Here is a 23326-nt window from a genome sequence, read left to right as displayed (position 1 = left end):
TTCCATCACTGAGAGACAACAGAGAATGCTCTTTCCAGGTCTTTCCCATTCTTGGCTACATCATCTCTCCTCTGGAGGCAGGAAGTACTGCCAATAGCAGTTTGGTTTCTTTTCATGTGAAATTCTAATACAAATTAGATGTTTGGTTACATTGAAACCTTACACAGCGAACACATTTTTTAATCTTATGAATTTTCCTACACCGGACTTATTTATGCTGAGTTTGATTTCTAGCTAGCATTGGGTGCTTAATTCACAAGAAACCCTTCAAACTACCAGTCTGGCCAGAGCTCTGCAGATAGTTACCTGGGACTCACAGATGATGCTCAGGTCTCTTCCAAGTAGAGGAGCTACAAAGGGGAGGACTATCGACTCCAGACTCCAGGATACAGATGAGGTATTGGTAAATAAATGCACCCATCTGTTTCTTTTATGAAACAAGAGGATCAAAACCTCAAGATTGCCAAGGAGTGACGAGCCCTGGGAGGGGCTTAAGGGATGCCAGGGTAACCAGCAGCCGGGGAAGGGAAGGTAATGAGCACGGGACCTGCTCTGGCTTTGTGCTCATGACTGTGTGCCTCCTGTCAACCCCAGCTGGGACTGCATGCCAGCTAAGGGCTTCTTAGGACCTCATAATCAGCTTTCTGAGCCCAGATCCATCTCTCTGTACCTTCTAGAAGCCCCATCTGCATGTACCAGCCTTTCCCATCCCCCAATACTTAGCACTGAACTTGAGCAGTTCTTGAAAAATTGAAACTCCCAGCTCAAAACTGCTCTCTCATCTTCAAGCCCTCACAAAGAACCAACGGCTTCCCAGACATCTTCCATGCATGTTCAAAGGGAAACCCTGAAGAACAGCAACTGATCCGACCTACAGCTCCTTACAGGCTCTTCCTGTGTGCCTGAGTCTTTGACACCTCCCGCCATCCACACAGAGGCCTGAGCTGAGCCGGCTGGACTCTGCTGAGTGGCCGCTCTGGAAGCTTCTGAGTATTCTAGGGCACATTTTTCTTGCCTACACTCTTAATCCTTCCCCTGTCTGGATTTTGCTTGGGGACATTTTGTAAGGAACACCATTTATTGGGCCTGTAGGGTATGGGTGACATCAGGTGGGCACTGTGTGGTCTCAAACGTGAAGTAAACATGACTTCTACCGCCTCCTTCTACATGCACGGGCACTACCCTACTCAGCCTGCGCCTCTTTCCTCAGCAGGGGGCAAGAGTCCACGATTCCACCTAGGACAACGTATTGTCCCTGTATGGGGACAGCGCACCTAACCGTGTCACTTGCAGAACACTTTTTCATGGCTCCCATCTCCCTTGAGATCTAGAACATTTGAGAAAACAGTTTAATGGCTTCTTTGATGTACAGACAACAGAAAGACAAACATTTCTCTCCATGCATGGTACAATGAAATTCAGGGACAAGAGGCAGGACAAGGACAGGAGCCGTGGTACTCAGGTCCCCTGTCCGCCTTGTGTCATATGGTCCAACTTTAAGGCTCAGCAGCTGCAGTCACAGGGGAGAGGTGGGAGGCCACACGGCCTCCTGGGATGGGAGCGCGGTGGCAGCTGCTGAGGGTGCTGGCATGCATGGGCACTGCCATGCATCAGGGGACCAGGAGCCGAGGAGAGGGGAGCAGGCGTCCAGGTGGACTCGAGATGACCGTGGGCTCAGAGGCACCACAACAGTTCCTGAGGCTGGGGCCAGGCCAAGCTGAAGTACTGGCACTGGAGGAAGTGGGAATGGGGACCACAGCATCCCAGGGCGCAGGCTGAGCGCTGGGTCATACTTCCCTCGCATCCACCGAGCTCTTGATGACACGGCTCCATCTCCCAGAGAGCCGTAAGTGTCCTTGAGATGTGGAGCTGGGAGGAATGTCGAAGACGGGAAGGATGAATTCCACCCAAACATGTGGCCACCTCGAGTGTCTCTGTTCCCTTCTGCCTTCCCTCCCCTCGCTCCCCAGCGACCTACAGAGACACTAGAGACCAGAGACCCAATCACGCTCCCTTGTTATAACAGTCGAGGACATTTCTAGAGAGGGAGGAGGGCAGATGCCACGGGCATCTGAAGGGAAGACCCAGGGGAGACTGCAATGAGCCCCAGAAGCTGGTAGCCTGGCCTGGGTCCCCGATGCCACCCCGTCAGCATCTAGCTGAGCATCTTGTGTCGATCGAAGACTGTCTTCCGCTGCTCCTGCACCTGCAGCTTCCAGCGCTGCTGAGCGCCCTCCACCCGCTCCAGGACGGTGTTCGCTCGGGGTCCTCCAATGGATGCAGCGGCCACGGCCATGGAGCGGGCGTCCTGCATTGGAACGAGAGGAAAATGATCTGAAATGAGGACGGATGGGTCAGGGCTCTGGACCTTTAAAGTCTGGCATGGACCCAAGTACCCCACAAGCCCCTCAAAAGTCTGATTCAAAAGTCTGATTTCCCCAAGGGCTGTGGCCTCCATGAGGGCCTTGCCTTGTTATCTGAAGACCTCAGCAGTATACCTCGCCAGAAAGCTTTAGTGTCTTTATGAACTGGGAGCATTTTCTGGGGCCCTAGTTATTCCAGCAGAGCTGGCTCAAGTGTAGGTCCCACCCTAACCACAGGTCCACTCCTGCCTCAGGAGAAGGACTGAGCATTGGCTTCAAGACCTCATCATGTACATCGGCCAAGGCTTCAAGAGCTATGTACCCCAATGCACAGGGCAGGTACTTGTCTGCACACATCCTCTCCCTGTCCTACTGCCCAGGGGACAAGAGGAAGGCCAGGACCAGGGTCTGGCCATTGGGTCTGTTTAAGGAATCAGCACAGATCATAGCTACAGCATCTCTTGGAGAGAGTAGCTGGTCACACATGGACACATGGACATGGACACACACACACACACACACACACACACACACACACAGCTTGCTTCTTCTGGAAAAGATAAGGAGACATCATTCAGAGTCTAGGGCCGGTCTTGGCAGCCCTGCTCCCTCTCTCCCTCTGCCGGTTTCCCCGTCCCCTACCCCTTTGCTCTCAGACCCTCTTTGCTTCTGTCGTCAGTCTTCTCTTAATTACCACTCCCCTGCCTCTGAAGCTCCAGAGCCTATGCATTTCCTGCAGGACCCGGAGCTGATCTTTGGGGGAGAATTAGAGCTGAGGGCCAGGCCCACAGCCCATGGGGATTTCCTCCCTAGCTCTCCCCGCCTCTCATCTCCTGCCACACATCTCTTAAGGGATTAGCGCACCCCTCTAAGCCCAGAGCCGCCCAGTAAATGCAACTTTGCTTCTAATGCCCTGAGCTGGCATAGCTTCTGTCACTGCACAGCTGCCAGGCTGGAGAGCAAGGCGGAGGGGGGAGGTATAGAGAGGCTGGCGGTGCAGAGAGGGGGCTGGGGTCACAGGGCTGGGACAGTCTTATCCTTGGAGCATAGTGCTGGGCAATTTGTCTTGAGCTCACTGTTTCTAAGGTGATTTTCAGATGGTTCCCCCCGGGAGCCCATGCTCGACACACTGCGTGGGCATCACTGTCAGGCCTGCAATCCCAACTACCCAGGAAGCAGAAATAGGAGGATAGCAAGTTCAAGGCCAGTAAGAACAACTTAGTGAGATACTGTCTCAGGATAGACCATGTTTTAAGAGCTAGGGCTAGATCTCAGCAGTAAATAAAACACTAGCTAACCATGCACATGGCTGCAGGAACAGTTTCTAGCAACATGCCCAAACCAAAAAGCAAACCCAAACAAAAATCCTTGTCATGTCTCACAAAATTCCCTCAGTGATCTGATGTGCTTGAGTACCACAGTGTGACTACTAGATGTGTCTGTCATGGGGAGAACCACATGTCAAGTCAGCTGGCAAGCACAGAATGGGGCTCGGGTGCTCTTCTCCCTGGGAGTTCGGCAGGGTGCTGACTCTAGAAAAGCTGGCTTTGACTCCTACCAGATACATGTCCTTAGGTGAGTTAGAAACAATCTCTCTAATACAGGGTGGAGAGGAGGTGGTCTCAAGGATACAACGAATGCAGAAACTTTGTAAGCTTCTGGAGGTAGGGAGCATCCAAGGTCAGTGCCTGGAGTTTCAAATGCTGGTTCTGGGATCCACTGAGGAAGAGAAGGGGAAAGGCAGGCAGACTACCAGCAGGGGAGCTGCCTCTCAATACCATTGTGGCCTACACCGCCTTCTCACTCTGCTCCTCCCCAGACTGGCTGCACTGCCTAAGTAGCCCAAGCAAAGAAGGCAGCTTGGCTCAGACTGCTCTCAGCATGGCTGTGGGGTGGGGGTGGGGGGCACTGAAGACCTGCCCGCCTGGGTAACAGCTGGGAGTCCGAGGGCTGCTTTCTTCCACACTCCTAACTCCTGTCCATTCCTAGGCCCTGTGTTGCCCTGGGGGGCCTAGCTAATGAGTGCCTGGGTATAAACCTGAGAGGGCAAGCCTGGGGTCATCTGGGGCATGCTGGAGTGGGTGAGAGGGCAGCAGCTCTGCTCTTGGGTTGTCTGAGGAGATCGGAGTTGGACAGGGCTGGAGCAGAGCATTAAGGGAGTGTGCGGAACTCACCACACTACCATAGGTCCACTTGGGAGTGCTCAGGTGAAGTCCCAGCAAACAGCTCTCAAGTGGGAGAGCTGCTGTGGAGAGCCTCTATGTCCCCATGGCTAAAAGTCTGATTAAAGGTATTAGAGTAGCCACATCTATTCCCAAGAAAACCCACAGATGGCCTCACGCCTGCCTGCTCAGCAGTAGAACTGGCAGGTGAATGGGGACGGGGTGGGGTGGGGCACCTTTAGCCTCCCTTCTCCCATCAGGGCTGGGCCTGAGAAATGCAGAGGCAGGGGATAGGTAGGGTAGGGGTAGATGGAGTCCCTCTCACAGTGGGCATGAATGTACACAGTTCCCCAGCTAACCAGACCGATGTCACCCTGACAAGCACACACCACTGTACACCAGGGTCTTTCCCAGGCACTGCACAGGCTTACTCCCAATGAAACTTAGACTCTGAGGGAGAATTCTCCTTGCAAACCAAGGTTCCTGGGACCACATTTGGACATGCTCACACCCCTGGATCTCCTGTCTTAGGCCTCAGTTGCTTCCGTCTTTGGCTGGATTTTCCCAAGAGGAAGTCATATGGACAGCCAGAGAAGCAGGCACGACTCCCCCAGAGTTAGATTAAAGACAGGCTCCTGATGCCAGAGGCCCACCTTCCCAGGCGAGAGCGCCCCACTGCCTGCCGAAGCCTCTAGTGCACGATCCCAACAGTGGCGCTGAGGCAAGAGCTAGTCTGTCCACTGCAGGCTTAGAGAATCGTCCTGTGAGCTCAGCAGCACGGGCAGTGAGTGGCAGAGCCGGGACCCTAACCAGGACGACTCTCCAGTGCTGTGCAGTCTAGCCCCAAGGCGCTCTAGACCTATCTGCTGAACGGCACACCTTCCTACTCCACTATCAAGGCGAGGCAGCTATTTTCCAACCCCCAGAGCACTCAGGGTTCTTAGCACACACTGCCATCCATCCACAGACAGGAAGGTGGCCAGTCTTCAGAGACCCTGGCTTTCTTTCGTCTGGTCCTCCATGTCCTTAGCTCCCTTGTTATCTTCCTTTGGTTTCCTAGCACACCCTCTCCCACAGGAGTCTCAGAACTAACTCTACGCACTGCCCCCACTGGGGTGAGAACTTTGAAGACCCTGTCAGCGCTCAGGGGCGAGTGGCGGAGACAGCAAGGGCCTCAGAGAAACCCTCACTTCTCCCTCTTCAAAGGGGGCCAGCTCTGTACATCTAAAGCAGCTCTGTTGCCGTTTCTGTCCCCACAAACATGCTGGCTTCCTCCTTTCAAAGGGCGTCTGAGCCCGGGGATTAGGTCTAATGCCATTGGAATCCAGGGAGGCAGCGCCCAGCAGCCAGGCCCACTGAGGCTCTGCCAGCCCTCTCAAAGGAGAAAGGCAGGCCTTTATCTCCCTCTGTGCCCTGGGCTGTGCTGGGGGGTGGGGAGGGGATGCCTCCCTTCCTTTTGCCAGAGGCCCCTAGCCCCTGGCAGGAGAGCTCCTACCTACAACAATTGGGGTGGAGCCCAGGAGCCCCCCAAACCTAGCAAACACTGGCTATCAAACTTCACTTCGACCTGGGCCCCAGGCTCCTGGGAGCAGGGAAGGGGAGCCCCTGAGGACCAGACACTTCTTTCTGAGGCCAGCAGCTGGGTAAGTTTATGTGACATCTCAAGGAAACCCCAGGGCTCACTCCAACTTTCCCTTTTTGAGCTGAAAGTTAAGTTCCTTTGGATCAGGGGAGGTCTCTCCTTAGGCAAACACTGTCCAGGGCACTAATCAGCCCAGAGGTCCTGGCTTCATAGCCACTCAGAAGGCGGCTGTGGAGACCTTCCTGTGCACTGATTGTGGGGACAACAGACTGCAGTCCAATGCCCTGTGAGAAGGCATCCTTGGTCTATTCCAGCTTCCACAGATGGTGCGGTACGCACTCTCCCACACAATCTCAGAGCTGCACTCAAAGTTCTTCTCTGCTAGGAAGTCTTCCTTACTACATAGGGACCTCTTTTACTAAAAAAAGTTCTTTTAGGACCTTAAAGAGGATTTTCCCCAAAGACAGTCACCCCTCAGTGTCAGAGGCTTAACTGCCTGCATTTCTGATCCCGGCCTAGTCATCTGGTTTCAGCTATCTTGGGCCCGAAGCCTGTCTGTGCACAGGCCAAAGGTCTTAGTAAATCTCCCCACAGGCCCACCTTCAGGATTCAGAATGCAGCAGGATGTGATGGGAGCTGTGAGCCACGGGCACCTACGCCTGGACACCATGACAAACAGCAGGAAGTCAGGGGATGGAGCAGAGACGCCATGTAATGAGAGCAGTGTTTTCTGGCCCACTCTGAGGGTACTGGGCAAGCTTCTTCCTGGCCCTCAACCCTCCACCACTCCCAACCCCTGAGATTGGGACCAAGTAGAGCAAGCTGACTTTGGGTCAGGGTCTGTAGGAAACTACGACATTTTATGTCTTGGGTGGGAGATGAGCAATGCCCCGATGCTGGTCCTCTACAGACGGGGAATGAGCTCATAAGCTCTGGCTTAAACCTGTCAGCGGCAGCCCGCTGCAGCCCCTTCATGGTCAGACAGCGATCCTTAGGCCCCTTCCCACCGGGTCAATCCCGCAGGCAGGGAGAGCCTACTCTGATCCCACATCCTGGAGGCTCCCCCACACACAGGCTCTCGTAGGAAGAGAGGCCTAGGCTCAGACGCAGAGACGGCAAGCCACCCTTCCCCTGGCTCCATACTAGGATGGGACGGCAGGAGACGCGGCAAGGCCATGCCCAAGAGCCACGCATTCCTCGGGAATCGTGGCGCGAGCTATGTAATCATCGGCTGCATCTCTCAATTATTCCCTCGGCCAGGACTGCAATTACCACATTACCCCTAATCGCCCCGTGTTTATTACTGATGCCCCTCTCCTATCAGAGCTGCGATTACTCTGCATTAATAACTGGGTAGGCAAGCGGGCTTTCCTCTCACGCGCAGACCACCCAACTGCCAGGGCCACTGCCTCCCTAGTCCCACCTCCAGAGGGGGTGAGGCTGTCACCTCTGCTCCACCTTTGGCCAAATCCATGCTAGCAGGAGGCTGGTGGGGCGCAAGCTCCCAGTGCCAGCCTGCCTGTCCTTATCCACACTGCCTGGGCTGGCACAGACCCTTCCACCTGAGAAGCTCCACACAGACCCTGAGTGTTGCCAGGGTCCTCACTTGGACTTGAGTTTTTCTCTCTTTGTCTCCGATGTAGAACTTTAAAACCTCTCAAACTGTAATTGCCTAGGGCAGCCTGGCCGAGGCCAGGTCACCTCCAGGGACCCACAACTCACTATATAGAAAGGAAGGCTTCCTCTTTATCACCAAACTATGTAAGGACACGTCTGACACGGTCCTGTTACAGCTCTCTCTCCAACCTGTGGGTGGGCCCTTCTGCCCCAGGGCAAGCTCTTCTCTATAAACATCAGAAGGCAGCTGGCGAGGGCCACATTTTTTTTTCTTCTTCTTTAAGGCAGCCATCTTTGGGTTTCTTTAGTGAAATCTCCCAGGTCCCAGTTGGACACGGCTGAGGAACATCCCTGCCATGTGATCATGTGGACACACCTAGGTTCTTGTACCAAATCCCCACTCTGCTGACAGACAGTAATATCTTCCACAAGGAGGCTGCAGGGCCGATGTCCTCTCAGACAGGTATGGAAGCTGCTTCCTGTTTCCTTATCATATGAAATCAATTTTTTTTTTTTTTGGTTTTTTTTGGTTTTTTGGATTTGGTTTTTTCAAGACAGAGTTTCTCTGTATAGCCCTGGCTGTCCTGGAACTCACTCTGTAGACCAGGCTGGCCTCGAACTCAGAAATCTACCTGCCTCTGCCTCCCACAGTGCTGGGATAACAGGCGTGCGCCACCACCGCCCAGCGAAGTCAAAATTCTTTAGTCTGACATTCAAGGCCTCCTCCATTAATCTGGCTGAACTTCTTAGGCAGTTCTACTTGCCACCACTCTACCCTACCCTAAGAAATCCAACCTGGCCCCTCTAGCTTCTGAGGTCCTCCCCTGCCACCAGCCCCCACAGCCAAGCTTTAAACCGAGCAAGCACTTGACAGATGCTCGCAGAATCCCTGAACAAGACCTGCTGCCTCCGAGTCCTCTGTGCACTAGACCCCCATCTGAGCAGGCAGCATAGCATGTGTCCCTTATACAGCAGGCCTGGGCGGATCGCCCTCCTCCCTGAGACTCTTCACCCCAGCCTAGTGACACCAGGTACTGAGGCTGCGTGGAGTCAGGTGTCAGGGAAGCTCATGGCCACCGCCTACTGCATCTGGAGAGACGAAGGGCAACTGCTGCTGCATCTTGGTGAAGGATGAGAAAATGGACAAGGAAAGGCAACCGGAAGATGACAGAGGCAGGGAGGCGGGGCCAGAGAGCCAAGGTTACCTCATTTTCCTCTTCATTGTGCAGCTGCTCAGTGTAGGCATCTGGCTTTCGGATGAGAGGGTCCACCAGCATCAGGAAGGCCATGTAGAGCAAAAGCGCCCCCACCACAGACAGGTAGATGACAATGATGACCTACGGAAGACATCAGCCTTGTTCAATGACCCAGCATCCAGAGTCAGGACCCCATTTCTAGTCTTCTATCCACCCTGGCTCCCAGCAGGCTAGAGGCTGGTACCAGGAGGTGGTGTGGGGATGGAAGGGGGAGTGCCCCACCCCACAGGCTCTCTGCTGGCCCGAGACAGTTCAATGACAGGGAACATTCAGGAGCCAGGCACCAGGCACCAGGATTTCAGAAGAAGCAGTTTGCTGCTAGGTACCTGAGAGGCTCTGAGATGACGAGAGAGGCAGGGGCCATCTGGCTATACAAGAGCCTATATCAAAGAATAGAGATTCATGGGCTGGGGAGATGGCTCAGAGGTTAAGAGCACTGATTGCTCTTCCAGAGGTCCTGAGTTTAATCCCCAGCAACCACATGGTGGCTCACAACCATCTACAATGGGCCCTCTTCTGGTGTGTCTGAAAAGAGCAATGGTGAATACAGTTTAAAAAAAAAAAAGACCAGCTGAAGAGGCCAGAGAACAGAGACCAAAAAGAGAAAGCCTGGGCTCACTGTGGGTGCAGGAGAGAAGGCAGCAGCTTGTGTCCTGAGAGGATGTGCTGGTCCGTGCTTAGTGCATGGGGGGCGGGGCGGGGGTGGGGGGGGCAAGAGGCTGCATCCTGAGGGCCGAGGGAGGGGGAAAGGTGACTACTTCACTCATCCCCCACATATGGAGCCTCCTAAGCTGGAAGAACTGTGTCTTCTGGAAAGGACAGACGCAGGCCAGCAAGATGGCTCAGGAGACTGAGGTGTCTGCCACCAAGCTTAATGACAGGATAGACCCACGTGGTGGAGAGGCCTGACCCTCCTAAGTCGTTCTATGTGTGCTCCAAATGTGTGCTGTACATGCACCCCTACCACAGACACAACAAATGTAATCAAAAACATTTAAAGGGCAGATTCAATAAGACTCATTCAGTGTGTCGTGTGGGTTCTGGAGGCCCCTATGTGACATTTATGGTCTCTCTACTGTGTCACTAATCCCTCAGTTATTAAGACCACAGAAACACCTCCACTCAGCCTGAAGTGGCCCAGATGGGCTGAGATCATCACACAGGACTCACAGTTCCACAGAATTCACCTAGGGGCCCTAACCTCGTAGATAAAACGATAAAGATGAACCATGGACCTGGCTTGGCTGGTGACACCTCGGATGCTTTTCCTACCCACCGAAAATGCCTAGCCATTGCTGGCTTTGGATCCATTGGTGGCCCTGACTGTAAAAAGGGGTTCAAAAGCAAACCAACCCACACCAGGGGCCAAGAAGGCGGCTCAGTCAGTGAAGTGACTGCTTGTAAGCACGAGGATACAATTTAAATTTTCCATAACCCACATTCCAAAACCACGCCTGACATGATGGGGTGTGAGAATACGCTCCCTGCTGCAGAGTGGACACAGGGACCTCCTAACCAGCTAATTCAGCTGAACCGGTAAGCTGTGGGTTCTGTCACAAAAGACAAGGCAGAAAGCAATTGAGGAAAACACTCAAAGTTCACCCCTGGCCTCCACACGTATACACAAAGACAATAGAGAACCTCGGGATTTTTTACCTTGATTCTTAGCTTGGTCAAAAGCCAAGCCCAGCTGGACCCACTCCCTCCTGAAGGAGGGGGATGCAGCAGTAGCAGTTCACGCTCAGGACTGCTGCCTATATCCAAGATGGGGAAAGGAGAGGGGAGGCTACACACATGCTTGGGACGCCTAGGTGGAGCAAACTACGAGGGATTTGGAGCCTGTGCGGATAGGGTCCCCATGCTGGGGGCACCTTCCCTTCCACACAGGGAGGAGGTGACACTGGGCTCTGAAATGAAGACCTTGAGCATCTAGATGGTCTCTAGAGGGTGGGACCCCTGAGGGAAGTCAGCACTATAAGGAGAGGTTCCAGAGAGGCTACCCCCGGAAGGAGGATAAACAGAGGGCTAGGGGATAGAGAACACACAGCCATTCTCCACATAAATGGGGAATACAGGGAGTTTCAGTCCAGGAAGGGCCACAGCTCCCTAGGACAGGTAGGGGTGACAGTGAGGAGACGAGCTCCCCTCTAAACACGCCTTAAAAGCAGGAGCCGAGGAAGAATTTGGTATCTTTAAAATTCAGGCAAATGACTTCTGATGCTATGTCTCTGCTTGTCGGAGAATAGCTAGCTTCACGGCCTCTAGACAGAAGGACCGACACGGGCTTTGCAGCACCCTTCTCCATAGCGGAGTGGGCCGTATCTATCACTGCCTTCAATTCACCCAGGTGGCTACCACGGGCGGAGGTTCAGGAAAAAGTAAAAGACCCTGAGTCTAATGTCCAACACCTTGTGTGGTCATGGAGGCTTTCTTAAAGGAGGGTGGCATCATTTAGGATAACCTGCAAGCGTCCTTGGACTCTGCTGTCTCTACTCCTACTGTGTATTGTACCCTGACCGTCAGGCACCCAGAGATGTGCTCAATGCCCTCTCGAGAACAGCAGCTCTCATAATGCCCTTAAGGGTCACATATCAGATATCCTGAATACCAGATATTTCTATTAGGATTCATAAAAGTTGTAAAATTACAGTTATAAAGTATCAATGAAATAATTTTATGGAGGGGGGGATTCACCACAACACGAGGACCCGTACTAAAGGGTTGCAGCCTTAGGAAGGTTGAGAACCACTGCTCTGGAGGGAAAATGGAGTCTCGAGCTGTAAAAGCTCTCACTCTCCCTGCACAGGAGCCCTGCAGCGATGTCTGAAACCCCACCCCCACCCAAAATGTGGGAACCGGGTCCCTTATCTGCATGAGGCTTCGGAATGTTAAAAAGAGAACAGAAATCACGGGAAGACACACACACACACACACACACACACACACACACACACACACACGAACACACAGATGCGCCCCCCCTTCCCTGCAGCGGTACCTTGATGGTTGTGGTGCTGCGTTCCTCGTACCGACACTCACAGAGCAGGCAGTAGGCTTCCACGTCGTGGCCAGGCACGGGCATGGGCTCCACCACATGCAGGCAGTTGCTGTAACACAAACAGACCAGGCTGACAAAGGGCCCCACACCCAGAGCTCCAGGGGCAGCTAGCAGGATGCTGAAGACCTTCGCCCATAGGTGGGCGCTCCCAGGAAGGGTTTTCCCAGACAACAGCCTCACTTCCTGGCCACGGTCCTGTATATAGGAGCCATAATCCCCACATCCATGCACTTTGACCCCATCCTCAATCCTGCGCCCTGGATGTGGGACCTGTCCTTCTGAGATGGGGGTGACAAACAGACAAAGCCTCTTCTGCCAGTCAAGTCAAACCTACGAGTCTGTGATGGTGTGTTTTCTTCACCTAAAAATCTACCAAATACCCAAGATTGTCCTTCTTAGAGAATCTAAAGTGTCTGAAACCTACCTTCTTTAGTCCTTGCCACTGGCACTTCTCAGCAGGAGCTCTCGTCATCCTTCTTAGGCAAACATTTGTCTTTTCCTAGCTCCTTTGCCTCTCGTTTGGCCCTGCCTAGAACCACCTCCCCACGATAGCCAAGTGACAGCACTAAGGAACCATACCAAACTGGGATTCCTGTCACATCCTTCAACGTTAAATCAATCAGCACCTCCATAGTTCCTCCAACGCCCAGACAAAAACTGTCCCACTGCCTGTCTCTGGCCCTACCCTACCTCAGCCCAACCTGCCCTAAGGCCTGACCACCCGCCCACACTCCCATCTCCTGCCCTAATCCCCACCACGCAGCTCTTCACCCTTGATACAGCCTCTTCCACCCAGCAGATGTGAAGCCCATGCAGACACAAGTTCTGTCTTGCATGTGTCCATATCTGGTGGGCCGAGCATGGTGCTGGCCAGGCTTCAGTGGGTGAGTGCCGACTGTATCAGAAGCTGAGAGTGAGCCTCCACCGCCCACTGTCACCAGTAGCGCGGGGAAAATTTCCCATTAAAATGAAGGAAACAAGCCCAGGACGGGTTTGTTTCACGATGCTTGTGAGGTTTTGGCCGCCACCAGTCTCGGCCTCGCTTGAGCCCAGCTGTGCAGTTAGGTCTCATTCCCCAACTTCCTGAGATCATTAGGTTTCCAACCAAAAGACCCCAAAGAAAAAGCACTGTCACAGGGAAGAAAATAAGCCACTCAGAGGTGGCTCAGAGAGGTGAAGCGGCAGGCATCGTGTTATGGTGGATCGCCAGCCCGCCCGCCTTCACTGTCTGAACCCCGGGCCTGTCCATCTTTGAGATACTGTGATTGACAGATGGAGATGCAGGCCACTTTAAAAGGTTCTTCTGGTTCTGATGCAAGTTCTGTAGAAGGCAAGCATGGCTCCCTGAATACAATCAGGCTTGCTATTCCAAGCTGTCAGACTGGGGTTTGGGCAGAGGCACCAAGGATATGCAAGACTATGCATTAAGAATGGGCGGTCCTTCAAAGACTTGTTTCTCCTTGAGTCCAGTGTGTGGCGTCCATCATCAGTTATCTAATCCTCTGATGATCTTGGGTCCACCTCTGGGTAACAGCTTCGAGGCTCCATCCTCTGCAGCAGGAACAGGAGCCTCGCACTGCACTTCAGGACACTGCCTCTAGGCCCTGCACATCGCCTGGGAACCAGTCACAGCCCAGGCTGTTTCCACTGGTCATCGTGAGTCAGACATGGTGGTGTACACCTGTAATCTCAGTGCTCCGGGAACTAAGGCCAGGGGATCTTGAGTTCGAGGCTGCCATGAACTATGTGAAACTGTCTCATAGTAAAACAAACAAAATCAATCTCTCATCATTCCTGTGCCTAGTGAATGAGGCCTTCCCTTCTCCAATAAACCAAGCCTCCAGGGAGCAGAGCTCTCCCTTTCCTGAGCCACACAGAGCGCTGGATCAGAAAGGCCTGCTCCACAGCCACAGGAGGATCTGTGAATGTTCTGGAAAGTCAAGGTGTGGTGTTAGAAAACCATCTTCAGTTCTTCAACTTGGGATCCTGTACCCAGGGAAATAGGCTGCAAACGGGTACAGGGGACAGCAATGAGAAGGTGAAGTATTTCTGTCCTTTCGGGCTCTCCCCAGAGTCACTGAAACCCTACATACTTCCATCTACATGACAGGGCAGGGAACACTGGAGGAAGAGAGGGAAGGAGAAAGACACACTCAGTATAATTCTCTGCTCTTCTACTGAGTCTGTGATGGCATCAGTAACTTACTTAACCTCTCCGGGCCTTGGTGTTTTCACTGATGGAAGCTAAACTTGATGGGTATCTTACAAACTGTGCCCCTTTAGGTAGCACTGAAATACTGTTTGGAGGCAAGCAGGGAAGGGTTTGCAGGGCCTCTCAGCCAGTCCAGTTCTTCTTTCATACCTCACACAGCTTGTGTTTCCCTGATAGACTGTGTTTGTAGAAAGATCCTACTTTAACACCTTGACTTTGGGACTTGTCTCTGCGACATTTCTTAACAGACCCACCAAAAGGGCCTTTTTACATGCATGTGATTATATTCTTTCAACACTAGATGACAGAAAACCAGCAACACACTAATATGACACTGGGTGCTGGCCTCAGTCTGAACACCAGCACGGGGCACTGGACCTGAAGATTCAAAGAGATCTCCAACTCTCACCCCGGCACCAAGATGCCAGGACCATGTCAGTCTCCGCTCCACCAATGGTCACCAAGTAAATCCCTGATGCCTCTCAGCCAGGGTCAGTGCTGCCAGGCTCCAGAATCCTAGGGTCTTACCCCAAGTTTCAGTCTCTTCCCAACACCCTTAAGGGAAGGAAATGATCTGACATAAGGTTCTTAATGGGAGACTGTCCATCAGAGAGCCCCAGGTTTGCTTCTAAAGGGAAGGGATAAACTACAGCTTGGAAGTTTTAGGCAGGATCTCATCCTCTGGGCAACCAAGCTTGGGTTTTCAGGTCATATTATAACCCTATAATATGTTAACATTTGCCAGTATCAGAGTCTGCCTGTGTGAAGGAAGTGGGGTCAGTGTAGTGTCTTTGCCAATGAGAGGAGTCTACTAGGGTCTCTCCCAGACTGCCATTATTTTAATGCTACCGTCACATCAGAAGAAACACAAGAATTAGGGGAGTGCTTTAGGAGAAGGCCACACTTTCCAGGACAATAGAATAATTTGATTATATAATCTCTAGGAAGGATGATAATATTACTATATCTTTTTTTTTTGGTATTTTGTTTGTTTGTTTTCAAGACAGGGTTTTTCTGTATAGCCCTGGCTGTCCTGGAACTCACTCTGTAGACCAGGCAGGCCTTGAACTCAGAAATCCACCTGCCTCTGCCTCCCAAGTGCTGGGATTAAAGGCATACACCACCACCGCCTGGCAATAATATATCATTCACATCAGCTAACATTTATGTTAGCATGTGCAGTATCATCCTAAGTGCTATATAAATTCACATAAATACATACACTCTGCACTCAAAGTATTACTACTTTACTCATAAGGAAATCAAATGTGGGGCTGTGAGAGATGGCTCAGTGGTTAAGAGTACTGGCTGCTCTTCCAGCGGACTCAGGTTTGATTCCCAAGGGCCCTCTTTTGGCCTCCACAGGTACTGCATGCACATAGTAAACAGACATACAAGTAGGTAAACACACAGACAGACAGACAGACAGACAGACACACACACACACACACACGAATTTTAAAAGCAAATCAAAGTACAGTGGAGATTAAGTAATCTGAAACAAAGAGCAAAGCCAGATTGGGGCCCATGAAGGGCGGTTCAAGAGTCTGCATCCACATAGAATACCTCTCAGAAATTGCTACCCAGCAGTCTGAAAACAACCAGCCTGAAAACTCTCATATGTGCTCTGGATCGATGGCATCATGAGCACCTCAAAGGCTCCAGGCAAAGGTTACCCCTCTGCCACTACCATATTTGCTGAATCAAAATCTTGGCATGAGAGTGCCAGGACTGTGTAGTTCCTCAAAGCTCACCCAGTGATCCTTGATGTACAGGTCACAGCCACCTTGACTCACCCCCTGTGACCTTACCGGTCTATACCCTGATGTCCTCAAGGATGACGCTTCCCATCCTAAAACTACCAGCACTGGAAATGACTTTTAACCCACATTGAGGTCCACCCTGAGGTGTCCATCCACTGTCCCTACTTCTACACTATGACACCATCCCAAGCCTTTCTGGTTCCAATCCCAAATACCCCTTCCCCTCAGCACGACAGCCTTTCTCCCTGTCTTGAACATCCACTGAATGTCTCCAGGTCTCTCTCTCTGTCAAACAATTCCAGCTCCTTAAACTATTCCTTGCAGAACACTGTGTTTATACTTCCTTTCACTGGTTTTCTTTACCTGAATGAGTCCTTGGTCATTTAGTGTTCTTTGTTTTTGTTTTTGTTTGTTTTAGGGTTTTGGTTTTGGTTTTTGGTTTTTGGAGACAGGGTTTCTCTGTGTAGCCCTGGCTGTCCTGGAACTCACTCAGTAGACAAGGCTGGCCTTGAACTCAGAAATCCACTTGTCTCTGCCTTCCAGTGCTGGGATTAAGGGTGTGTGCCACCACAGCCTGGCGGCTTTTGTTTTTTTAAGTAAGGAACTAAGAAATGGATTCAAGACCAGAGACATAAGGAACATAATGGAACATAACATGAGATCTTTGGAGTTAAGCCTATGCAATTCTACAATGGGAACAATGTCCCTTTACCTTAGAAGGTTGCTTGAGACTAACAGAGCATACAGGTAAAGAGATTTGCAAAAGTGTACACTACACACACCTGCCATGTCTCTACTACCATTCCATATGTACCAATAGAGATTTAAATGCAAAGCAAACCAATAAAACCCAGCAGGAATTCCTCAGCAGGAATTCAAGATACCTGGACTTTGTTATCAAATGGTTAAGGACAAAATAGTCCTCTCTAGGCTCTCCACAGAAATGGGTAACTTATCTCTAGAATAAGAAATCTAGTAAGCATTGATAATTATAGTCCAGTGACATAGCGGGGGTGGGGGGCAGCCATGTACAACGTCTTACCAGTCCTTCTGAGACACATTCTGGTTGTAAATGTGCCCGCTGATGTTTCTGTAGGGTGGACAGATGCATTTGCACCGGATATCTTCGGAGCTCTGGAAGGAAAAAGAAGAAATAGCAGGGAAGAGTCCTGCCTGGGTTCAGAGTCTAGACAGGCTAGCAAAGTCTTGTGCTCCGTTCTTTAAGATGATTATATGCATGCTTTTGGATTTTCCCATCCCCAATTCATCAAGGTCTGGCTCTACAGGAGGAGTGTTCCCCCACTAGGTCCTCAAGACAGAAACCTCTCTGTTATCAAAACAAACTCACAGAAGTTACCCAAGGCTGCCTGCCAGCCATGAAGTGATGTGCTGGAAGGGGGGAGGGGACAGAGAGTGGGAGCTGCAGTGTATAGCAAGCAAAAAAGTGGCAGGCATTTCAACCCTGGGGCCTGCAATTGTGTATTTTCTGTCTGGTGAGCTAGGCAGCCAGATTTTCCTCCAATTCTTAACTCCCTAGGTTAGAATGGGGAAAGGGATGAATAAAGAAAACTGGCACATTACCACGGAAAGGCTCCCACCGGGAATTCCTCGAAGAGCAAAGAAGCAAGCCCTGATACACAATGTTATTTCAATATCTCAGTGAGAGTCAGAATAGAAAGCGTAGCGCCTCAAACATCATCTAAATCTAGCTTCGGGTCTCCTACCCGGAAGGAAGGAATGTGAGTGGCCTCTGGAGTCCACAGTGCAGCTGGGTGAGCTTTGAAGCCAAAGCTCCCCATCTGTGCATGCCTTTACACTCAGAGCATTTTACAACATTACATGATTTGATCATCAAATTGAGCAGGAGATTCGACCACAGCTGTTTTTACTTAGGAAAAAGGAAGATACAGAGAACTTGGGTAACTTCTCTAAACAAACTTTCTTGCTTGCGGAGAAGACAACCTAGAGCTAGTTTGGACCGAACCCTGTTTGTTAAGCTCTGAACCCCGTGCTCCCTACACCCTTAGGAAGGCCAGCAGCTAGTCCCAGGTAAGGTCCCCGCCCCCAAGTAGGGTTCTCGGGTGGGGGGAGGGGTAAGGGTAGAGCTTCGGCTACCTCAGCAGCAGCCCAGCAACAAGGTGCTGCTGGCCCACTTCCCTCACCTTGTTGGCTTGAGCTGGGGGCACCAGCAAACACCCCACCACAGCCACCAAACACAGCAGCTTCATGCTTATCGGGCTTGCTGAGCCAGCAAGACTAGATGCCTGGGGGGATAAAAAGAAACATGGAGTCGGAAGAAGGGATGGTGGGCACAACAGAGGCAGCACCCTCGGCCCCTTGTCAGCTTTGCCGGGCTAGGGAAGCGGGCTGAGTTCCAGGATTCCTGGGCCTTCTAAATCTTTCCCTCTCCTCACCAAGTCCAGCTCTCAAAAGCTATTTGTGCACTCGCAGAGAGAGTTTTCTGCGGTTACAGCCGTCCGGAGCCCCCAGATCTTGTCACCAGGCCGCGTTCCGACCCTCACCTCTCCTCCCACCGCCCTCCGCCATCTCTGCCTCCACCGCCCTGGTAGCGCCGCTCAGGCCCAAAAAGAAGCCCCGATTCCGACCGCCAAGAGTGCTGCACACCCTGCCTAAGGATTTGGGGTTTCTGGGAACCCCCAGTGTCCCTGCGACCCCCGCACCCCTCCCCCAATGCCGGGTCCACCAACCTGCAAGCTTAGCCGCAGCCGCCACAGACCTGCAGGCTCCACCCCTCCAGCATCTATTGGCTGCTACAGCCGCCACTCAACCCAACCTCGCTAGTCGCCAAGACAACAAGACCCACCTTCTCTTGGTCCCGAAGGCTTCCAGGATAGGGAGAGGCAGGCGTTTCTCTACCAGAATTTAGCAAGAAACTGGAATGCCGCCTGCCTTTCCTACTGAAAACTGAAGCACTGTGGGTGCTGTCAAGTCCTCCCAGAGTGCTGTTTTTCCTTGCCTTATACTATCTTCCTGTTTCAGGGAAAGTGTTTTAGAAACGAAACTATTAACAATAGCAATGATTTTAGAACAAGATCAAGGACCATTGTACCTATTCACAATCTGAAACTGTCATTTAAAGAGCCACATTTTTGTTTTGCTTTGTTTTGTTTTGTTTTTTAACAAGGAATTCAAGGGCCCAGTCTCTATTCCTACACACAAAGGCACACGCTGAAGAGGGCAAAACAAGATTAGTAATAGGCGTGGGGCTGGAGGGGGCTGTGCCTCCTTAGCCTGCACTGGTTCTAAAGGCCTGGCAAATTGAAACAAGGTGTACTAGGTCTGTCTGGGACTAGGAGGAGGTGACAGGCTGCAGAGGGACAGATGTGAACTTCTTAGGAGCAGTAAAGGAAACTGGAGTCATCTGAGTTCAGGGGTCCCAACAGAGAGGACTTTGGCCTCAGCCCTGCATCAAACTAATTCCTGTGTTACCCTAGAAACCATGCATTTCCTCTCTGGGTACCAGTTTCCTTAGCTAAGGGTCCCTTAAGCTTTGATGGGTTGGGATTCCTGGAAGGAAAAATAGTCATATGGCCAGAATGAAATTTAGTATAGAAAGTCATGTATCACAAAAAAGTTTTCCTCCTCTGGCATATTATTTGAGCACTATTGTGCTGGGTACTATACAAGACACTGAAGCTGATTGGGGGAGGGCTAGCCTTAGTCTCTGTTCTTTTTCTTTTTTAAGACATATTTATTTATGTATATGAGTACACTGTATTTGTCTTCAGACACACCAGAAGAGGGCATCAGATCACATTACAGATGGTTGTGAGGCACCATGTAGTTGCTGGGAATTGAACTCAGGATCTTTAGAAGAGCAGTCAGGGCTCTTAACCACCAAGCCATCTCTGCAGCTCCATCTCTGCTCTTGTATAACTTGATATTTATTTAAAAAAAAAAAACCTAAAAACAAAAAACAATGATTGTATCAGGGTTCTCTAGAGTCGCAGAACAGATGGGTAGTCTCTATATAGTAAGGGAATTTGTTGATGACTTATAGTCTGTAGTCCAACTCCCCAACAATGGTCAGCAGCAGCTGTGAATGGAAGTCCAAGGATCTAGCAATTATTCAGTCCCACAAGACAAGCAGGCAAAGAAGAGAGAATCTTCCTTCTTCTAATGTCCTTATGTAGGTCTCCAGCAGAAGGTGTGTGGCCCCAATTAAGGTGTATACCACCACGCCTGGATCTGGGACTTGCTTTGTCTCAGATGACCTTGAACTCAGAGATCTTCTTGCCTTAGTCTCCTTGGATTCATAGCCACTATGCCTCAAGATCTCCATGCCAAGATACAAGTCAGAAACGTGTATTTCCCAGCCTCAAGATCAGGATCATAAGTGAGCTTTCCACTTCTGGATTGTAGATCATTCCAGATATAGTCAAGTTGACAACCAGGAATAACCACTACAATCCACCCCTTGTCAGTTTGACACAAATAATATCTCATGTCCACATGAAACAATAACAAGGTCATGAATACGACTAACATGATATAACTATTCCTCGTACAATCCCAAACGCATTTGTAAATTTACAATGGGGCAATGTCCCTTGGGGACATTCTTTTAGTATCTCAACTTAAATACCAATCGATGTTAAAGAAATTGGAAGAAAGACAAATGTGTTCTTAACAAAATAAAACAGAATCATTTGTAGTATCTTATAATCCTCATTTCTGCAACTGGTTACATGGCCTTAGCTGGTATTTATAACTACCTTCCTCTACTAGTCATTTCTGTATTTCCTTCACCTTTGGCAAGCACCTCAGCAGGTCTTGACTCTTCCTGGAGGAGTGACCCATACCTTCATTCCTGATGGATTTGTGTCCTTTGTCATCCTGCTTGGATTAGGCTGTGGTAGTTTCCCATTGACTTTAATCACAGGACATGGTAGTACTAAGAGACGCCCTAAGGGATCTCCTGCACTCCAGACATAATCCTGCTTACCTCCATTGTGAAGAGGCAATCTGAATCTATCACCCATCCTGACACTATTATTCCTTTCTTAGTCTGTTGGTTTAGGGCATTAGAAGCCCAAAATGGCCAGGGGGAAGTCTGAGCTTCCAGTTCAATGGAATGTTTCTTGTGGCTCCTGGTAGGAGCACACCCCCACCCCAGAACCAAAACTTCTAGGCCAGTAGAACCTAGAGTTGTGGGGACAGGAAGCAAAAATTTTCCTAGAGGGTCACTAGGAGTGATAGCGAGTGGAACTATTCCCTTTCCTACCCTTGATTCCTGGACCCATGGCTCATGGCTATGGGAAAAACTGTACCATATGTCAGACGCTGATTCAAAGCATATACTGCCTTCTGAAGAACTCTGCCCCAGTCCTCCATGCATCCAGGCAGGCATGAGCTGAGAATTCAGTCTTCACCTGAAGGCTGCTGGTGGAAGACTGACGTCCAGCCATCTGTGGTGAGGGTTTTAAGCCCATGCCCATAGTGACACACCTACTCCAACAGGGCCACACCTCCTTATAGTGCCACTCCCTGAGCCAAGCATGTACAAACCATCACAATGGTCAAGGAGCCATTATAATTTAGGATAGTAAGAGTTTTGCTGGGAAAAAACATATAAAAGTTACTGGGAAACTTGGACCGAGAGCCAGAGGAGCTCAGAGTGGCAGAGAAGAAGCTTTGAAGGTGACAAGGGGCTCCCTGAGCTGTTGGAATGTGATAAGAATATGCTCGCTACTATCAGAAGGGTCCATGCGCTACTCCCTCATCCTCTGGCTATGTTATCTAGCAAAATGACTTTGCAGATGTGATTTAAAAAAAAATTAAGACTTTTAGGTTTGAGAGAGTAAATTGAACTATTCAGGTGGGTCCTACCTAATCAGAGGAGACCCTAAGAGAGGAATTTTTTTTTTCTGCTGTAAATTCGGAGGAAAATCAGACCATATGTCTGGTATTCTGAAGGTGGGGGAAAGAGTTTTGAGACAAAGAATATGGGTGCTCTTGAGGGAAAATAAAGAAGTGGCTGTCTCTAGACCTAGAAGCCCTATAATTATACATACCTTGATTTTAGTCCAATGTCACCCAAGTCAGACTTAAGACCTATAGAGATTTAATATGCTTGTGTTGTTTTAAGCCATAAAGTTCATAGCCACAGGTAAAGGCCGAGGAGGTAGGGTGTATCTACAAATAGTTGGGAATGCTTGCAAGAAAAGAGTGAGCGGCTCAACATGGGTCTTCTTACAACTTAATTTTTAACCCCAACAATCTTAGCATGAATTTGCACATAGAAGCTAGGACAGAGGGTCCGAGTTCCTCTCCACCCCTCCCCCTACTGTTGGTGCTCCTAGCTAGGGACGGGATGGCTGCTATCACCTCTGAACTGGGCATCTCTCATGGCATCAGCTGTATGCCCTTACTTCTCCCTATGATGCCCAGCAAAGGGTATCATGTCCCCAAAGCCTCAGGCCCCTAGGACAAGATAACCTTCCTAAATTGCCATTAGCAACCACACCTGGCCACACCACAGGATCACCCGACCTAAACAGAATAAAGCCCAACAAATAGACGCCAGGCATTCCTGGGATGTCCACAGGATTGATCAGTGAGGGCATGGAGTGGTCTTTGATCCATCTATTTCCAAAGCTGTCACTCTGCTCACTGACATTGGGGCAGGTACACGGGGTCCATCCTTGTGATGGGTTGGGCACCATTCTCAGATTCCTAAGTAAATATCTTGACTCTGACCAAAGCAGGATTTATCAAGCATGGGGAGCCTGGGGTACTGATATGAGAGCAGAGGTGTCCTGCTTCATTCTCTCTCTCTCTTATTTTAAAACGATTTATTTATTTATTATATGCAAGTACACTGTAACTATCTTCAGACCCACCAGAAGAAGGTGACAGATCTTGTTATGGATGGTTGTGAGCCACCATGTGGTTGCTGGGGTTTGAACTCAGGACCTTCGGAAAAGCAGTTAGTTCTGCTCTTAACCACTGAGCCATTTCTCCAGCACGACATTCTTCATTCTCAACAACATCTCACCAAAGTGAACTTCACCAAAGAAATGATCATCCTAAATATTCTGTCCAAATGTAGTAAATGATGTAGACCCTCCAGTCTATGGTGTACAGTGTACGTACAGAGTCATACACAGCACAGGTTTACATTTCAGCCGTGTATTCTTCTAGCAGTCACTCTCCAGACCGGGGATGCTCATGGCCTTAGATAAAGGTTTCCCTGCCCAGTGTGCTGTTTCCCTTGGCTCAGCGTCTGCCTCTGCACATATGCTTCTGGGTGTAGACAGCATACGTGTGAGATAACAGCTTACTTTGGAGTT

General features: G+C 50.5%; 1 protein-coding gene across 2 annotated transcripts in view; it reads right to left on the bottom strand.

Annotated features, from left to right (window-relative positions):
- Window positions 1-1335: 1335 nt before the first annotated feature.
- The window catches only part of Tmem9 (transmembrane protein 9), a 678246-nt gene continuing 656255 nt past the window's right edge, over window positions 1336-23326 (bottom strand). Inside the window, exons 1-6 of one of the 2 annotated variants that reach the window (XM_052200652.1) lie at window positions 18722-18782; window positions 18176-18277; window positions 17056-17147; window positions 11979-12087; window positions 8930-9061; window positions 1336-2308 (exon numbers count right to left, since the gene is read on the bottom strand). In XM_052200652.1, coding sequence (XP_052056612.1) covers window positions 2156-2308; window positions 8930-9061; window positions 11979-12087; window positions 17056-17147; window positions 18176-18241 — 552 coding nt within the window. In that variant the 5' untranslated portion in view covers window positions 18242-18277; window positions 18722-18782 and the 3' untranslated portion in view covers window positions 1336-2155. Of the gene's footprint in view, window positions 2309-8929; window positions 9062-11978; window positions 12088-17055; window positions 17148-18175; window positions 18281-18721; window positions 18783-23326 lie in introns of those variants that run through there. The other variant, XM_052200653.1, reaches the window with a different exon arrangement.

Source organism: Apodemus sylvaticus, chromosome 12 (genome assembly GCF_947179515.1).
Source record: "Apodemus sylvaticus chromosome 12, mApoSyl1.1, whole genome shotgun sequence".
In the NCBI taxonomy this organism is placed as follows: Eukaryota; Metazoa; Chordata; class Mammalia; order Rodentia; family Muridae; genus Apodemus; species Apodemus sylvaticus.
The sequence above is the reverse complement of the archived record's forward strand: the minus strand, read 5'-3'. Positions and strand labels throughout refer to the sequence as shown.